The following is a 17,830-nucleotide window of genomic DNA, read 5'->3' as shown; positions in this document are numbered from 1 at the left end:
TCTATTGAAAATAGAATGGTTTCTGTTTCCTAAAGCTGATTATTGCTGAGTCCTACTAATTTCTGCCATTCATTAATATCTGATTATCTTTATTCATTCCATTTACCTGTATAGTTGTCTACTGTTATTTTTCTTGGTTCTTAGATATATTTCCTTCTCTTCTTTCCTTCTTTTTTTCTATCTCTCCGTCTTTCCTTTCTTCTATCCTTCCTTCCTTTCTGTCTTCTCTCATTCCTTCTAATCTTTCTTCCTTCATTTCTTTTCTTGCTTAAGAGTAAAAACATCAAATACTATATACTTTTCTCTGAGAACAGCTTTGGGTTTAACCTGTGTTTTGATATGTAGTACTGTTGTTAATATCTAACTAGTATATAATTGCAAGTTTCATTCCCTTTTTTAACTAATGATTCTTTAGCAAAATATTATTTACAAGGATTAAGTAGTCCCTCTTTCTTCCTTCCTTCCATCCATCCTTCCTTCCTTCTTTCCTTTTTTCCTTCTTTCCTTCCTTTCCTTTCTCTCTTTTTTGTTACTTTTTAATTTGTCCAATTTTATTGCATTATGGTCAGATGGTTAGAAAATATGGCCCTTTTATATTTCAGAAATTGTTGTAAAATTTTTTTCACTTAATGTACAATCAAATTTTATAGATGTTCTTCGACGCTGAAAAATGACATTCTTTGTGGGGTAAAAATCAATGCTTTTGTGTTTTGTATATTATAAATTCTTTTTTTGCCTACTCTAAATTCTCCCATATGTATTTTTTCTAATTTCTTCTTTTATTCAAGTAGTTTTACCTAATATATTATAATACATGTAATGTTTCATTAAGTTACATTTTTATTGTGAATTTTCTCCTTTTTGTAATAAAATTTGTTTAATGTGGATAACTTTTTTCTCAATTGTATTCATTTCTTATAGTATGTATGTTTTCTTATTGCTTGTATTTGCTTAATATTCTGTTGCACAGTATTTTATAGACTTATTATATCATTTTGATCCATATATATTTCTTCATAAACAGCATATACATGAATTTTGGTTGTAGACATTTATTCAGTCATTAATTCATTTTTATCCTCTCTTTTTATTATGTGTCTGCATTATGCTTTTAATTATGTTAGTAATTAACAAGATTTATTTATAAGAAAAGTTAGTTTCATAGAAGTGATGCACATTTATCATTTAAAAAAATCTAAATAAGCAACTTACAAAAATGCAAAGGAAATAAGATTTATCATCTTGTTGCCCCAAAATAGCCATCAATAAACTTTAGTTAGCATAATTTCACTTTTCTATATTCAGTTATGCAAATAAAATCTTGTAAAATGGTGATTGAAGGATTTTTTTGGATAAATTATTTAATTAAAACTTAATTTAATGAAAGAAGAAACTGAAATGAAGCTGAAGGAATTGGTGAACTTGAAGTAAATGTTTCTTTATTACCACCAGTAATAAATTTCCAAAACTTTCCTCTAGAGTCAAGAAAACAATTAGAAGGTTGGAGTCATGACTTTCTATACCACATCTTGCAACTTTGCACAGTACCCAGGGCCTTTTTGTTTAGAAGATGGGGAGATTTGGGCACTTACAGTTTCTTCCAACATCCTCTCCCAGAGTTGCATTACTTACATAATTAATTTTAAAATATCAAATTAGTAACATTTACATTTTATTCTACAATCAAAATTCTTGACACTTTTTTTGTAATGGCTTTATACTTGAAGGGATACAATGTTCATTATCAGTCCTTTTACCCCAGCTTCTCTTTTCTTGAGTTCTTTGTTACTATACACCTCTGAGTTGGCTGAATTTCATTGCATACTTTTTTCAAGGAGGCTTATGGATGGTGTATCCCCTGAATTTCTGTACCCTTGAGAGGTGCAGAATGCGTCTGTGTCTTTCTCTTTATACCTGAAGGATAACTTGACTAGGGATATATCTTAGAGTCACACTTTCTTTCCCTCAGAAATGTATGGACATTTTTTCTTCTATTTTCTGGCATTTAAGTATTACCATGGGAAAATCCAAACAGCCTGATTTTTTTCACCTTGAATACTACTTGCTTTTCTGCATAGAATTTTCGCAGGATTCTGTCTTTATTCTTAATTCAATGATTTGGATACTTTCGGTGCCAGGATACTTTGAGGTGTACAGCATTCTGCATCAGTTTTTCTCTTGGATAGAGATTGCTTTTTCAAACTTCAAATTCTGGTCTTCATTTCCAGAAAGTATCATCTAATTCTCTTATTTATTTAATTTCATTTGTTCTGTTTTCTTCCTCAATTTCTATTTCTTCCTCAAATTTCTTCCTTAAATCTATTTTCTTCCTTACACCTATATAGCATCTTTTTCATACCAAATCTATTATTTTTATATTACTCTATTTTTTCATTCTGCATTATGTGATTTCTTTATTTTTTATGTGATTTCTTTAGATCGTATATTCAATCTAGTTTTTTTCTTTTCTTTACCGCTTTCTTCTAATATAGTTGTTTTTGCCTGTTTCATTTATTTTCGGAGGTCTTCCATCTCAATATTTCCTTCCTCTCATGCCTTAAGTTGTTATTTTGAATTCTTGACTCTCTTCCTCAAGTTCTTCTATGGAGAGTGTTGTACTAGTTATCATTTGCTGTATAATTGTATCACCACAAACTTAGTGGCTTAAAACAACACATACTAGTTATCTCACAATTTCTGTGGGTCAGGTGTCTGAGCACAGTTTGTTGAGTCCTGTGCTTCAATGTCTCAGAAGGCTGCAATTATGTTGTCAGTTGGGGCTACTGTCTGATCTGAGGCTTGAATGGGGAAGGATCTACTTCCCAACACAACATGGTTGTTTGCAGGATCTAGTTCCTGGCAGGCTGCCAGACGGAGGGCATCATTTTCTTTCTGGCTAGTGTGTTCTTACCTCCTTGCTCTGTGTCCCTTTCCATATGGCATGGTGCTCACAACATGGTAGCTTGCTTCTTCAAAGCCAGCAAGAGAGAAAGTCTCCTAATAAGGTGGGTTACAATCTTATGTAATGTAATCACATATTATTAAATAATATACATCCTATCCCATTTCCTGAACTCAATTGGTAAGAAGCAAGTCATAGGTCCTACTTACACTCAAGGAGAAAAGCTAACACAAAGGCGTAAACACCAAGAGGCAGAAATCATGAGGGCCACCCCAGAGTCTGTCCACCACACTCATGCTCTATGTGATTTCTTGCAGATTGTTTTAGTTTCCTAGGGCTGCCATAACAAAAGATCACAAAATGGATGGCTTGAAACAACAGAAGTTTATTGATTCACAGTTTAGAGGCTAAAAGTCTGAAAGCAAGGTGTCAGCAGGGCTAACCCTCTGAAGGGTCTAGGAAAGAACCCTTCCTAGCCTCCCCTGCCTCCTGGCGTTCCCTGAAATCCCTGGCATTCTTTGGCTTGTAGATAATCACTCCAATCTCTGCCGCCATCATCCCATGACCTTCTTCCTATATGTGTCTCTGTTTGTCCTCTTTTCTTGTTATAAAGGTATCAGTCATTTGATTTAGGGCCCACTCTAATCCATATGACTTTGTCTTAACTAATCACATTGGCAGAGACTTATTTCCTAATAAGGTTATATTCTGTGTAAACATGAATTTGATGAGGAACACTATTCAATGCATGACAGAGACTATGGAAAAATACATAGTTAACTGTTGGTCTATTTATTAGATAATTTACCTTGTACTGCATGCTCTTTATATAGTTCATTTCTCTTCTTTTTCTCTTCTTTTGGTTTTCTTATTTCTAGATTCCATCTTGATTCTTCTTAAAATTTTGGTTCACCCTTTTTTTTTTAATTTTTTAAATTGAAATATAGTTGATTTAAAATGTGTTAGTTTCTGGTGTATAGCATAATAATTTGGTTATACATGTATATATATAATTATTTTATGAAAAAGAATATGAAACAGATTTTGCTATAACTTTAATGAATATTTAATTCTGCTACAGAAGGCAAGAAAGATAAATGAAGTGTTAGTTCTTCAGAGAAACAGAGGCAATAAGAGATACATATACATGCATATGTATTTATGTTTATGCATGTATGTGTATAACATACACAGTAGGAATTGGATCACATAGTTATCGAGGCCAAGAAGGCCCTTGAACTACCATCTACAAGCAGAGAACCCGCCAACTGGTGGCACAATTCAGCTGGAGAATCGGGGGTGGGAGTCCTGGTCTGAGCCTGAGAGCTGGAAAATCAGGAGCACTGATGTTGTGGTGTGAGGGCAGGAGAAGACAGAGGTCCCAGATAAAGCAGAGACAGCAAATTTGCCCTTCCTCTGCCTTTTTTTTTTTTTTTTTTTTTTTGGTAACGGCAGAAATTGCAGCCTCCCTCACCTTCCGCCTTGCCTGTCTCTACCACAGGAGCTGTAATAGTTATGTGTTTTCCCTGCCTTCCTTAGAGCTAGTTGTTGCCATGACACAGAGGACTTGTCAACAAGTTATTGGCAAAAATCTGTCGAGGGGTGGGGAGTGACGTGAGACTGCTGGCTCCTCTCTTCCTTCCTCATGCCACGTTAGCTCTAGCAATCTCCTTGGCTCGGGGAAAAGGCTGAAGGCTGTAAAGAGGGCATGCCAGCCTGGTGTCTTCTTTGGTACACCATCCCTTCAAACTAGACATTCCATTTTTTCCCGAGGCTCCTCCAGGCCCAGAGCTTGCCCAGATCACAGTCTTTCAGGACTGTCCTCTTCTTTAGAAAGAAATCTGCATTCTGCTCAAGGTTAGAGAAGGCATGCTTTGGTTTTCAGGACTTAGCCTCTTCCCTCATGTCATCTCACTGCTTGGTAAAACTACTTCCTATATTGTAATTTAGGGTTATATCATTTCCTTGTTTCATTGAAAATGAGGGATTTTCCCCCCTCTACATTGTTTTTTAATTTTTTTTATTAGTAGTTTACAAGGACAGGAATGAAATACAAATGCCTTTATTTTGCCATCTTTAACTAAAAGCTTCTACTAAACTACTGTTAAGAATTTTAATATAGTTATTTAACTTTAGATAATATTCAGAGTTCCGAGTAAATGGTTTATTTTTTAATTCTCTCTATTTGATGCAATGAATTTAGTACATTTTTCCCTTCTCCAACTTATCAGTCTTTGCTAATATAACATGGAATTTGGATCCAAGTTTTTACTGTATTAATATTTTATAGCTCTTCCTTTTTAAGAATTATCTATAATGTTTGCATTCAGTTTATAAGCAGATTTGCAGCCATTTTTTTTCACATATCACTCTTACTTAGTTTCATTGCTTTCAGACTGTCATTTCAAACCCTCATTTCCCATTGGCTCTTAATTTTGTGTCATATTTCAGTTTGGGGAGAAATATTTAAGGGATTTACTCTTAATTATATAAAGGTTATCTGATAGAACATCTTTCTGTTGCCTTTATACATTATTAATTACATGGATGACTATAAAATTGTTTGGTTTAAACTTCCCCAGTTCAAGAACAGTCAGTATAGGCTAGGATGTATTATGTTAACAAATGACCCCCAAATTTCAGTGACTATAATCTTCAAGCTTCATTTTCATTTATACCACTATCTCTTGGCAGGTTGGCTTCACCTTCATGCCAGCACCTAAGCTAGTGGAACATCTGAAATGTTGTTGATTGTCCTGGCATAGGGCAAAGAGATCATGGCAAACTATGTTCTGGCCCGTAAGTATCTTCTGCTGGGAAGTGACACCATCATTATACTTGCATTTTATTGTCCAGAGCAAGTCACATGGTCAAACCTACTGTCAATAAGGCAGGAAAGTACAACTGTCCCCAGGGATGGACAGCAAATACTTATAAACAGTAAGTAAACAGTAATGCAACTTACCACACCCTACATATGTCGAAGACACTGCTCTGTTGTGCTGGGATTTCCCTTCTTAAAAAAAAAGGTCAAATGAAGAATACTACAACTGAAAGATAGGAACTAGGCATAGAAATAGGTTTAGGGTGAGATAATCATTTCAGTTTTAGAGACTGAGTATAAAGTATGAAGCAAGTAATTGGGTAGGAGGTTGAAGTATGGGGAATGGTCCGGACTGGGGATGTCAAGTTATGTAATCAGCGTGTAGAACTGAGTTCATAAAGGATTACTGAAAGGATCAGTGGAATGACAGCAGCACTTTGGAAAGCAAGAACTATAATGATAAGGCAGAAGAAACAGATTTGGTAAAGGAAACAGGAAGAATGGGTAGAGAATTTGAGAGCAGCCCAGAAGAAACAGTGTTATATAAAGTAAGGAAGAGAGCAGCAGGGAGAGACAGTATCGGCATTTCCAGAATAAGGATAGAGAACCTCTAGGATAAAACAGAAATTATTTGATGCAATAGGAGATCACTAGTGATTTTGGTGAGAGAAGTTTCAACAGAGTGCTAAAGTAAACGGGCAGTTGAACGACTCTTAGGAATTTGAGTGGAGAGATTGAGTATAAATAGGCCACTGCTTTGAAAAATTTGAAGAAAAAAAAAAAGAGGAGATTGGGAGATTTCCCTCCCAACTGAACAATAAAGAGACTTGAAAATGTTTAAAAAACTGGGGATTATATGTCTGTGTGTGTGTGTGTGTGTGTGTGTGTGTGTGTGTATTCAGTCTTATTTTAACAGATGTTATTTCATAGATATGAAAGATGAAATTGCATGGAATTTAAAATTAAAATCAATCAGTGTTAATTATATTTAATAGTGTAAAATCCATGTACCTATGGTCAGTCTTTAATGTCATGGTATGTGTATTAGTCTGGGTCCTCCAGAATAATACAAACAAAATCAATAGGATATATATAATCTATAGGTAAAATGAGTAGATTCATTGTAAGGGATTGATTCATACAGTTATGGAGGCTGAGAAGTCCCAAGATATGCAGCCAGCAAGCTGGGGACCCAGGAGAGTCAATGGCATAAGTTCCAGTCCAAGTTCCAGTTCAAAGGCGGGAGAAGACCAAAGTCCCAGCTTAAAGACAGCCACACAGAGAGCATTTTCCCTTACTCTGCCTTTTTATTCTATTCAGGCCTTCTACGGATCAGATGAGGCTCACCCACATTGGGGAGAGCAATCTGCTTTACTCAGCCTACCAATTCAAATGTTAATCTCATCCAAAAACACTGTCACAGATACACCAAGCATAATGTTTACCTAAATATCTGGGCACCCTGTGGTCCAGTCAAGCTGACACATAAAATTAGCCATCATTATGGCTAAACAATTAAATTAAATTCAGTTTACTTAAAGAAAAATGAATGTTTGTTATTGCATCTATAATCTAATTGATTTTATATGACCTCAATTTGAATTCAGAATGACTTAACTTCTTGACAAGGGGAGAACATAGAAATCTATTTATTAGTGACTGGTTCCATCTGGAAACCTAAGCTATTGAGAAAAATTTTAAAATAAAACAAAGAAGCTGTAGGTTGTATTTTGGTTGACTCGTTTGTTATTGTGTCCCTCTACCCCCATCCCATTGGCTGGAAATTTCAAAAGTATAGCAAAAAAGGAATTCGATTTTTAAAGGCACATAAAGATAGCAGAAATATCAGGAGACAGGGAAGAACAGATGAGGAAGCACAAAACATTTCAGTGATGCAGAAAATCTAGAAAAAACTAGATCTATGTTTAATTTCATTTATAATTCCTTCCCCAATACAATATTGTTTTGAAGATAGTGCATCCTCAAGTTAGCAAGCATTCTGATTGCGATAACTAGACTCAGCAGCCAATCTTAAAGAAAGAAAATATGTTTTCTTGTGTTATTGTGACATATAGGAGAGAAGCAGGAAAAAATAACAAATTAGTGTTTCAATAAGAGAAAATAGTGTGCATCTGCAGTCGTCAATAATCCAGCATGTTTTATTCATCCTTTTATTTGGTATACTTTCTTAAGTTATGATAGTTCCTAATTGCTTGATTCAAAGCTTTTCTATATGAATTGGAAAGTTTTTGTAAAGTGAAATGATGTTGCCAAAATTGGAACAATAAAAAGCCAGAACAGACACAGTCATTGTCCTCACTGAATTTACAGACATAAGTCACTTATTAACATATAAAACTATAAAATTGCATCTGTGATGACTGCTATGAAGGAAGGTTGAGTGGTTCTATGAGTTTTCAATGGTTGGATTTTGTGAATTAGGTAGTTCAGTGAAGGCTTATTGAAGACAAATGAAGAATGGAGGGATGGGAATAGACTGTGCAAAGGCCCTGTGGCAGATGGAGCATGCCAAGATAGAGGAACTGAAAGCAGACCAGGGTGACAGCAGCAACTAAAGAACAAGAAATCATGATGTGAACTGATGCTATAGAGGTGTGTCGTGAACCAACCATGTCAGGTTCTGAGAGGCATTGAAAATTTTAAGAGAGAACAATGGATTGGAAAGGATCCAAGTGAATGTAGGTAAACCGGATAAAAGATTATTGCAGTTGTGAAAGTGAGACTAGGGTAGTGCCAGAGAAAATGGAAAGGTTAGTATTTCAGAGATACTTAGGGAGTGAACTGACAGTACCTGGTAATAGACTTGAAGCAGGGAATGAGAGAAATCAAAGAGTTAAGAATGTTGTCTTTTGAGGTTTCTGAGTAAAACAATAAAACAAAAACTCCACTCAAGGAGAAAGTTTTAAAATACAGTTCTTGCACAAGTTTGAGGATTATATATAGCAATAGAGGACAGAAGCAAATGCTTATTAGACTTCAAATATAAACTGTTGGTAATGATTTGCCGCATTAGAGCAGAATGGAGATATTTCTGCACCATCCTGTACATGCTTCTGTTATAATTCTTAAGACATAATAATGTTTGGTTTACATCTGTCTCCTTCACTGAAATGTGAACTACATGAGAGCATACACTAGGTCTTATTTATATCTCCTGCAGGCAATCAAGTTTCTGGCATAGCAGCCCCTCACATATTTGCAAAGTGAAATAATTAGGTCAAGAATCAAACTTTAAAATTTTCTATTTTCCAAATTATTTTTAGTGTGGTTATACATTTAGAAACAAAAAATCTTTATATAAAATTTACCAAATTCATAATTCCAAGTTAATAACTTCATTTACTCATTTACATCTTATCCGTAAAACTAAACGTTGTTTTAGCTAAATGTGGCCTCATTACTGATACTGATCAGATTTAACTGTTGGCTGGCTTTGAAATAATACTAATAACAACAACCGCAGCTAACATAGAATATAATCGGAAATTTCTGTAAAGGAGGCTGATTAATTTTACATCACCAGCACAGTACTTTCTAGCATGATTAAAGGATGTGTGGAATAAATAGCTTTTTCTTGAATTCCTTTATCCTCTTACAGATGTGTCAAAGACCACTATGTTTTTCATTCTGGTCAGCAGATGGCACTGTTTACTTTACTTAAGTAATCCAATGAGCTCCCTCCCTCTCTCTCTCTCTCCCTCTGTCCCTCTGTCTCTAGGTCTCTCTCTCTCTCTTCCCCAACCTCACTCCCTGAATCATTTGACTTTTGAAATTCAGACTCAGCCTATTAAATTACACAGTATTTTTGACAGTTAATTTTACCCTTTTTGACCTAAAAATAAATATTATAGAATGAGGGTTGCTCTAGATAAAAAAAAAAATTCACACTTCTTTTAGTCAACTCAAACTTTCTTAAATTCTGTTTTTTCCTTGGTGTATTGCAAATAATTGTTCTCATTTTTGTAAACAACAGGAAAACCCAGTTTATTTTACTTTGTTCCTTCGCTTTATTTCTGAGAAACATCAATGTTGAACAGTAGATCTGGAAATAAAGCTTAAATTATATTTAATGTGGCACAGTTAAAAGTTTCACTGGGCTTCAGTTTCTTACTTATAAGATTAACCGTTTCAACTCTGAAGTTTTTGAACTTGAGACTGAGCCAGGGGATCTTGATTTTATTCAGAGTGCCACCAAATAGATATTAAATGACCTCTAATAAGCCATTGCCATTTTTTCGCTAACATTTTTTTGAGTGAAATAAATCTAGTCTATATACTACTATATTTAACTTATAAAAACATTGCCAAGATATTGTTTTAAAAGTCTGAACTCTCTATAAAGAAATATAAGGAACTGAAAATCAAGAGAGCTTTCCAACTTTAATAAGAAATAAAATTCATTAATAGTGAAGTGTTAAAAAGTTCTTTCTATTATAATCCTGATCATTATGATGAGCAAAGCAAAAATTGTTACCATTACAGTTTCCTTTTATGTGGTCATGTTACTCTTCAAAATGTAAAGAAGCTTTACCTTTTATTACTTACTTAGGTGGAAACACAAAAACAATACACCAAGCTACAAATCCCCAACCACCCCAAGAAAAACACAAAACAAATGCTTCAGTACCTCCTTTGAATGTATTTGTAAGAACAGAAAAAGTCTCTAATTAGAACTTTCTAAAAGCATTTTTCCCCAATTAGATTGCAGTAATGACTCTAAATGGCACTGTCTTGAGGACAGCTCATCAGTTAATTATAAGGAGTTCTCCAAATTGAGGAGTGAAGAATGATACTAAATTTTAATCAGTGCAGATAAATATGGCTTGTCATTACTCACTTGATATTTTAGACAGTCCATCTAAAGAGGAAGAGGTGTAGCAGAAATATTATTGTCTTTTCTAAAAGAACAGAGATTATGAGCATAAAACTGAACATTTACCCAAGACTATATTCTTGTCTGGAGTATGGTTTTTATAGTCATTCAATTCCCATGATCCCCAGAGACTGTCATTTGCTTGCCCATTTATTTTCCATCTGGCTCTGTCAAACAAGGGAAAACAATATGGCATTTCTATTGTTGTACCTAATAGCTTAGGAAAATGCATACATGTTTTTAAAACAGTAGCTATGCAATTTTAAAATATGTTGATTGAGGCTTCAATTCCTTTTAATTTTTGTGTTCCAGAATAATTTAGCATACTGTATTCTAGTAATAAGTATCTTAAAATTCTATAATTCATCTATATTTGTCTCTGCGATAATTCTACCTGTTCGTTTAAATTAATTCATATTTAGTCTTAAATGCAAATGTAAAGAAAATAATTGTTTAAATAACAAATTGTCGATACATATAATTTATCCTAACAATTATCCAAAATTGCTATTTTCTATTATTTTTAATTTTCTTCTTACTTTTCGATATTTTTCGTGATCCTTTTATCTCCATCTTCCTCAATTTAAAGTTGTGCCTTGCTTGTTCATGTTCATAGAATTTTCAATTGTATTAAAAACAAATATGGGTTTTTTTGTTTATTGTCACAGATATCCTCTTGATTGTTATTCTCCACAATCGCCTTATTCATGAATTGTAAGCTGGGGACTGGGCCCTGCTTAGAAATAGCCCTTCATGTTTTCTCCTCTATTCCCAGAGGAGCTTGCTGCACATGCCTCGATCCCTTCCCATCTGGCCTCTGCACAAAGGGTTTACCCGACTTTAACACAAGTCTTTGTTTTATAGAAGACCCTGAGTTTATCTGAGAGTGAATACATATGAAACAATAATCATGTTGCAGGAGAACCTGATCTGACCTTTTTTTTTTAATTCCCGAACCCTATGAGGACAGAGAAACTACACTTAGCCAGCAACAAAGACTAAAGAAGGTAAGGGCTGTAATGATGACAGATTTCAAACAGGGCTGCAAAAAAGTAAATATGAAGGATCTGATTTTTCTGGGTGCTGTACATTATTACCGTGCTTATGTTTATATGACTTCAGTAAAAAAGGAAAAAGCTTGCTACATTTTTATCACTTTTTTATCAATATTTTATCTTTTTGTCAAAATTTATTTTGTATCACTGAAAAAACCTTTGTGAGATTTTTAGTTGATAAGATGTTAACAAGAAACGGCCACATTTGCATTCTGATCTGTCTGTGAACTTTATTGCAGTATATTTTCTTCAACAGAAAAATGTTTATGGGGGTGGGAAGGGATAAACTGGGAGTTCGAGATTTGTAGATGTTAACTACTATAGATAAAATAGATAAACAAGTATATACTGCATAACACAGGGAACTATATTCAATATCTTGTAGTAACTTATGGTGAAAAAGAATATGAAAATGAATATATGTATGTTCATGTATGACTGAAGCATTATGCTGTACACCAGAAAGTGACACAATGTAAACCGATTATACTTCAATAAAAATACATACAAAAAAGGAAAAACATTTATAATTAAAGTGTTAATGAATAAAAAATGTAGAACTCTTCTTTCTTCAGTGTAGATAACATCAGAATGATAAGTTTCCTGAAACTTCATATTTAACTGAAAACCCTCCTTTAAAAACGTATGCTGTCCTGTGTTTAAAAGAAGTCAACTGATTTTCTTACTCTCTATTCATGGTATCCGATTTTATTTTTTCTGCAAGTATTCAGTTGTATAAGGAAATACTTAAGAATCAGTAATTTTGTGGTAAGTTTGTCTTGTAATAGACTGGAGAAACACAAAATCTAATAAATAATAAACACCAAAAGGCCAAAAAGAAAACACACACACAGCCCCCTCACACTATATAGGTGCTTTGTTTTCAATAGTTTATTCTAAAATATATTACACAAAGCTGTCTCATTTTATTTGGGTTTAGAAGAGTTTTAGATGCTGATACAAGCTGTTGATTTCAAATAGAAAAATTAGTGGTACTGAAAGATGGCAACTAAAATCTAGAACCTAACTAGGTACAGGTTACTTTGTGAGGCTCAAAGGAAAAGATTAGAACCCCACCTCTCTGCTCCCAGAAGCACAAATATTTTTTATTAAAATATATTTTTAGGGTTGTTTTGACATTCTTTTCAAACAGCCTTGAAATGCTTGCATTTTTATAACAACTTAATTCTACATCTGAACTTTAAAAAAGTCACTTTGAAGTAGAATATAAAACATTTTAAAACACTTCTCCCCACACTTAGCCTACTGAAGGGACTAACCTTTGAACACATGTAGTCGTTTTACTCTGAAAGGGTAAGGTGCTTTTTCTCTTTTTTTTTTTTTTTTGAGAGGCACTGTTCCAAAGCAGAAACTGTGACACCGCCCCCCCCCAAGTGCTCACATATAATATTCCCTGTATTTGTCAGCAGTGCTGAATATTTAAGTAATCCGTGAGTGACTCCTTATAAAAGGGTCCAATTTGCCAAAGGCTAAGTGGCTAAAAAGAAGCAAACAGCAAGTCCAGCTTGTTTCATCTTTATGAGAGGAAATTCTGTAGATTGCCGTGTTAGGAAAAACAAGTTTGTCATGACAATATTACCACTTCCCCACTCTGAGCCTGTTTAAGGGAGTCCACTCGTAATTGCTGACTCAGTTTGCCTCCAGAACTAATGTATGCCCCAAACAGTCCACTGGGTTGATTAGAAACAAACAACAGAGGGGCAAACTGACAATCACTTAGCAGTTTTAGGTTTACCAAAGCGTGCTAATTGGTTTGTTAAGATTGCAAGGGTGTAAACAGTGCCCCTTTACAGGAATGGGAAAAAAAAACCCCACAAAAACCAAAAAAGCAAAACCCTTAAATGTTAAGGCGACCGGTTCAAGGTCACGGAGGGAAGGCAACTGAGACTGGGCTCTTCAACTCCTCGCTCCTTTATTGGACCCGAGTCAAACGCGACACCATCCAGGAGTTTCAAAGCTGCGTAGTAAAACAGCTAGCGTGGGCAGTCCTTTTGTACTCCAGCTAGAGTAAAATTAACGCAGCCTCCCGTTCTTCCATCGCTGCCTGACAGCATCCAGCAAATAGGTGTAGGGTTTAGGAGAGCAGAACCCAGCTGTCCTTTCTCAGCTGAGTCTTTAGAGAAATTGGAGCCAGGAGGGTGAGAGGGGCAGGGGCTGGGAGAGGGAAAAGGAAACAGCTGAGAGCAGGACCAGAAGGAAGGAAGGAAGCGGGGGTGTGTGCCTCTGGGAGGGAAGAGGGGGAGAAGGACAAGAGTGAAAAGGGGGCCGAACTCAGGCTAAGAGAATCGAGCGCCCGTTGCCTGCAAAAGGGGGCGAAGGCGGCCAGTAAGAGTGAGGGGAAAGCGGGAAGCAGAAGGAAGGGAAGGAAGTAAGGAAAGAGGAAGGAAAGGCAGGAGGGTTAAGAGGAAGAGCGGCTGCAATTTCTGCGGCCGGCTCAGTAGGAGGAGCAGGAGGGGAAAGAGGAGGATCCAGAGTCAGTCAGTCAGGCAGCCAGCGGGAGGTGGAGAAAGCAGGAGGAGGAGGAGGATTAAAGATGGCCACCAACAGCTGCGGGAGACGGCAACAGCCCCTCACTTCCCGGGATGGTCCCTGCGGGGCGGCCCGGTCTTGATGGAGAGGAGAAGCCCGAGAAGCGCCGAGGCTGAGGCGGCGGCGGCGGCGGGGACCCAGCGAGGAGGAGGACGCGGGGGAGCAGGGAGCCGGCCAGGAGAAGGGAGAGGCGGCGGCGTCGCTGCCCCGGCCGCCTAGCGCCGCTGCCCGCCCCCGCCGACCGGTTCCCGCACCTCGCGGCCGCAGCATCGATCCCGGCCCGAAGCCCCGTCCCCCGCAGCGGGGCTCCAGGGCCCCGCCGCGGACGCCGCCCCTTCCCCGTCGCCGGCCCGCCGCGGTCCCCGCTCCGGGCCGGGCCCGCCCGCGCCCACCCGCCCTCCGGTGAGTACCCCCTGCCCGCCGCCCCCCGCCCCGGTCCCGCGCCCGGCGCGCCTCGGCCGCTTTGTTCTTGCGGGCCGGAGGCGCTGCCCACTCGCGGCCCTGCGCCCGCCGCCCCTGGGGACAGGCCGCGGCCCAGCTGCCGTCCTCCCCCGGGACCGCGCTGCCCCGGAGCCGCCGCCGCCTCCAGGGCTGGCGGCCTGGCCTGTGTCCACCCTCGCGGCCTGGAGAGGGCGCCGTCGCGGTCCGCTCGGGGTCGGGGTCGGGGTCACGGGCCGTCGGCGATGCGGAGCGATGCTGGGGTGCTTCGGGGGATGGGGGAAGAGAGGGCTGGACATTACCTCCAGTGAGCGGTGGGGGCGTAACCTGGCGGTCCAGGAATCCAGGTCCGGTCGGGGCCTCTCTGCCAGACCCGGCGGGGTCTCGGCTTCCGGACCCCCCCGCCCCCGGGCACAGCCGAGCGAGGCCTCCATCCCTCGGGCGCTGTCTCCAGGGCTGCGGGCCTCTCTCCTGGCTTATTCCCGAGCCCTGCTCTACCCACCCCCTCCCCCCACGCCCTGTGCTGGAAACCTTCGTTTATGGAAGCAACCGGAGATGCTCCTGGGGAGTGTTGGCCCTTTTATTCTCTTGGACGAGGGATGCTGTGGCATCGCAAACATTCACAGTTAGTGGGGTTTAAAGAGCAGATATGACCTTTCCGACCGGCAGACCTGGCTAGTGTTTGATCCTCAGGTGCAGCGTTTCATTGATTTTTACCATTGAATTCTGAGATCTGCAATATTTGGTCTTCCCTTAACTGAAATAATCTGATAAAACCGATCGAAAAGATGTTTACTATATATGTGAACCCTTGCCTCGACTCCAGTGCCTTAAAAATGGTTGTTTCCTGTGGGAAAATGGTGTTAATGCGTACGAAAAACTATTTTTTGTTCCGTGATGGGCATGAGTTGGTTATTGCCAAGTGATTATTGTAGTCTGAAAACCAAACAACTAAAAAAGGAAAGCAGAACCTTTTGCTTTGAGATAGCAACATATTTCCAGGTAGGAATTATTTGATAGCAGATTTAGGACGGTTTTCACCATCGGGCTGTGTTATAAATAAACAACATAAACATAACTAAAAATATGTTTATTAAGAAAAAACTAGATGCGGTCTAGCAAAATAAAAATCTCGCATAAAAAGAAAAACTTTAAGCATAGGAATTAGTTGGTATGTTTCTTTTTAATTTAAAAATGCATATTGCATTAGACTGACTTGAAAACTCTCCTGCACGTTAGAGCATCAGTAATGCATAACTTTGAACCATTCATTCTTGGGCTGGTAGAAATACAGGTTTCTCCAACTAGTGTCTTTTTTTCTGAGTTGAAATCAATTCATGTAAAAAATGTTATGTTTCTAGTTTAAAATTTCTGCAAAAAGGAGATAATGAATTAGAAACATGATGTTTAAGTCTTACTTGCAAAACCTGTTTTTTAAAAAAGAGTAAATGACAGTGTAATATTTTGGTTGGATTCTCTACTTTGAAGATTCTTAAATTCCACTTCTCGACTTCGCAATTTTAAGAGTTTACATCAGGTGGTTTTAATTTCATTCATGTGCTTCAGAGGGTCCTTGAATCCTTGAAAATCATATGCAGAATGTAGCATATATTTGCATTTTTTTCTGGGTGAAGAATCTATGCAGTCATCACATTCTCAAAAGATCTGGCTAAGCAAAAAATTATGAACTACTAGATATATAATTAAAGAATAAATCTCCTATATTTGGAAAATTAAAATTCTTAGGATTAGGTTTGATTAATTTATATCTCCACTTCCAATCATGTCTAAGAAATGTTTGTTATTAAAGCTTTAGCACATTGAAATCATTTCTCATGCATTGTTATTGAAATCTCAGGAAAATGTTAATCCCATTTTACAGATAGGGCAGTAAATATTTTGAGATGCTTGTTCAAAGTCACATAGCTGCTGATGGGCCAGCATTTGAGCCCAGACTGTCTGAAGCCAGAGCCAGCACTCTTAACAACAAGACTGCACTGGGCTCCAAGTCAATTTGCTTGATGTTAAAATGAGTAATTGATGTTTCCTTACAATTGAAAAGTGGACCTGACATTATCATAACAAAAGATATCATGGTATTTTAGAGCCACTGACTCCAGAGTAGGAAGAGACCTTCATGATACTAACCTCTCTTAATGATACTAGTCTGAAATGACACTCAAATGACATTTCTACAGCATCCTCTGTCCCTCTGTTTTTTATACCTTCTGTGATTACAAGTTCACTTTTTTGACATTTTTTTAATCTTCTTCTATTTATGTGAGTTAAAATCTGCCTTCCTGATATTTCCACTGATAAGTTCCAGTTTCTCCTTTTGTAGGTATGATGCATTTGTCATCCATAAAAGAATCAAGAAATAAGTGACTCCTCTAATTTTTTTGTAGCCAGGTTTATTGAAGTATAGTTTACATGTGGTAAAAGTTTTGAAAAATGTATATAGTTGGCTAATCACCACCACAGTCAAGATAGAAAACATTTGTGTCTCTAAAAATTTCTCTCATGCCCCTTTGTAGTCAGTCTGTTCCATCTACTTCCAGCCCCTGGCAACTGTTAGTCTAATTAATGTCCCTGTCATTTTGTCTTTCTAGAATATCACATAAATGAAATCATACAGTATGTAGTCTTTGGTGTCTTCTTTCATTTATAATACTTTTGATATTCATTAAGTTGTTGCATGTTTTAGTAGTTTGTTCTGTGGTATGCTGATAAACATTGTAACAACCTGCTCTCCAAATAAAAAAATCCCTGGTTGTAGCATCTGCTAATTATTGCAGTGTAAATACTTTTATCATGGCCCATATTAAGCTACCTAAAGCAGCTTGCAAAAGTCCTGAACAGTGGGCTCTCACAAAGCTGTACCAGCCAGCCCTAGCACGCCCCTGAATTTGTTCCTTTGTATTGTTGAGTAGCATTCTGTTATATTGAGGTATGGCAAAAATTGTTCATCCGTTCATGAATTGGACATTTGAATTGTTCCCAGTTTTGGACAATTATGAATAAAATTGCTATAACCAGTTGTACAGGTCTATGTGCAGAACAAATGTTTTCAGTTTTCTTGAGTTGTACCTAGGACTGGGATTACTGGGTTTTATGAAAAGTGTATATTTATCAATATCAGTAACTTTTTATTGAAGTGCCAAACTGTT

At 37.5% G+C, this 17,830-nt stretch overlaps 2 protein-coding genes and 1 long non-coding RNA gene across 3 annotated transcripts in view; 1 reads left to right on the top strand and 2 right to left on the bottom strand.

The window, feature by feature from the left end:
* Nucleotides 1–12,760: 12,760 nt before the first annotated feature.
* On the bottom strand, nt 12,761–15,152 carry LOC140687087 (uncharacterized). The gene is made up of 2 exons (XR_012061163.1): nt 14,966–15,152; nt 12,761–13,850 (listed from the first exon to the last, which is right to left on the bottom strand). It is a non-coding gene; the product is annotated as an uncharacterized lncRNA (long non-coding RNA).
* LOC140687086 (uncharacterized) lies at nt 13,590–14,600 on the bottom strand. The gene has a single exon (XM_072942764.1). It carries the CDS (start codon nt 14,493–14,495, stop codon nt 14,175–14,177), a length of 321 nt encoding a protein of 106 aa, XP_072798865.1. The 5' UTR covers nt 14,496–14,600; the 3' UTR covers nt 13,590–14,174.
* The window catches only part of WDFY3 (WD repeat and FYVE domain containing 3), a 241,446-nt gene continuing 238,116 nt past the window's right edge, over nt 14,501–17,830 (top strand). Inside the window, exon 1 of the mRNA XM_072942738.1 lies at nt 14,501–14,627. The gene's annotated coding sequence lies outside the window, so the exon portion shown is untranslated. The remainder of the gene's footprint in view (nt 14,628–17,830) is intronic.

Source organism: Vicugna pacos, chromosome 2 (assembly GCF_048564905.1).
Source record: "Vicugna pacos chromosome 2, VicPac4, whole genome shotgun sequence".
Lineage (NCBI taxonomy): Eukaryota > Metazoa > Chordata > Mammalia > Artiodactyla > Camelidae > Vicugna > Vicugna pacos.
Note: the sequence above shows the minus strand (reverse complement) of the source record. Positions and strands in the feature narration are given on the sequence as shown.

What these genes read in the sequence shown, in the direction of transcription:
- LOC140687086 (XM_072942764.1), bottom strand. Translation starts at nt 14,495, where the DNA reads ATGCTGCGGCCGCGAGGTGCGGGAACCGGTCGGCGGGGGCGGGCAGCG.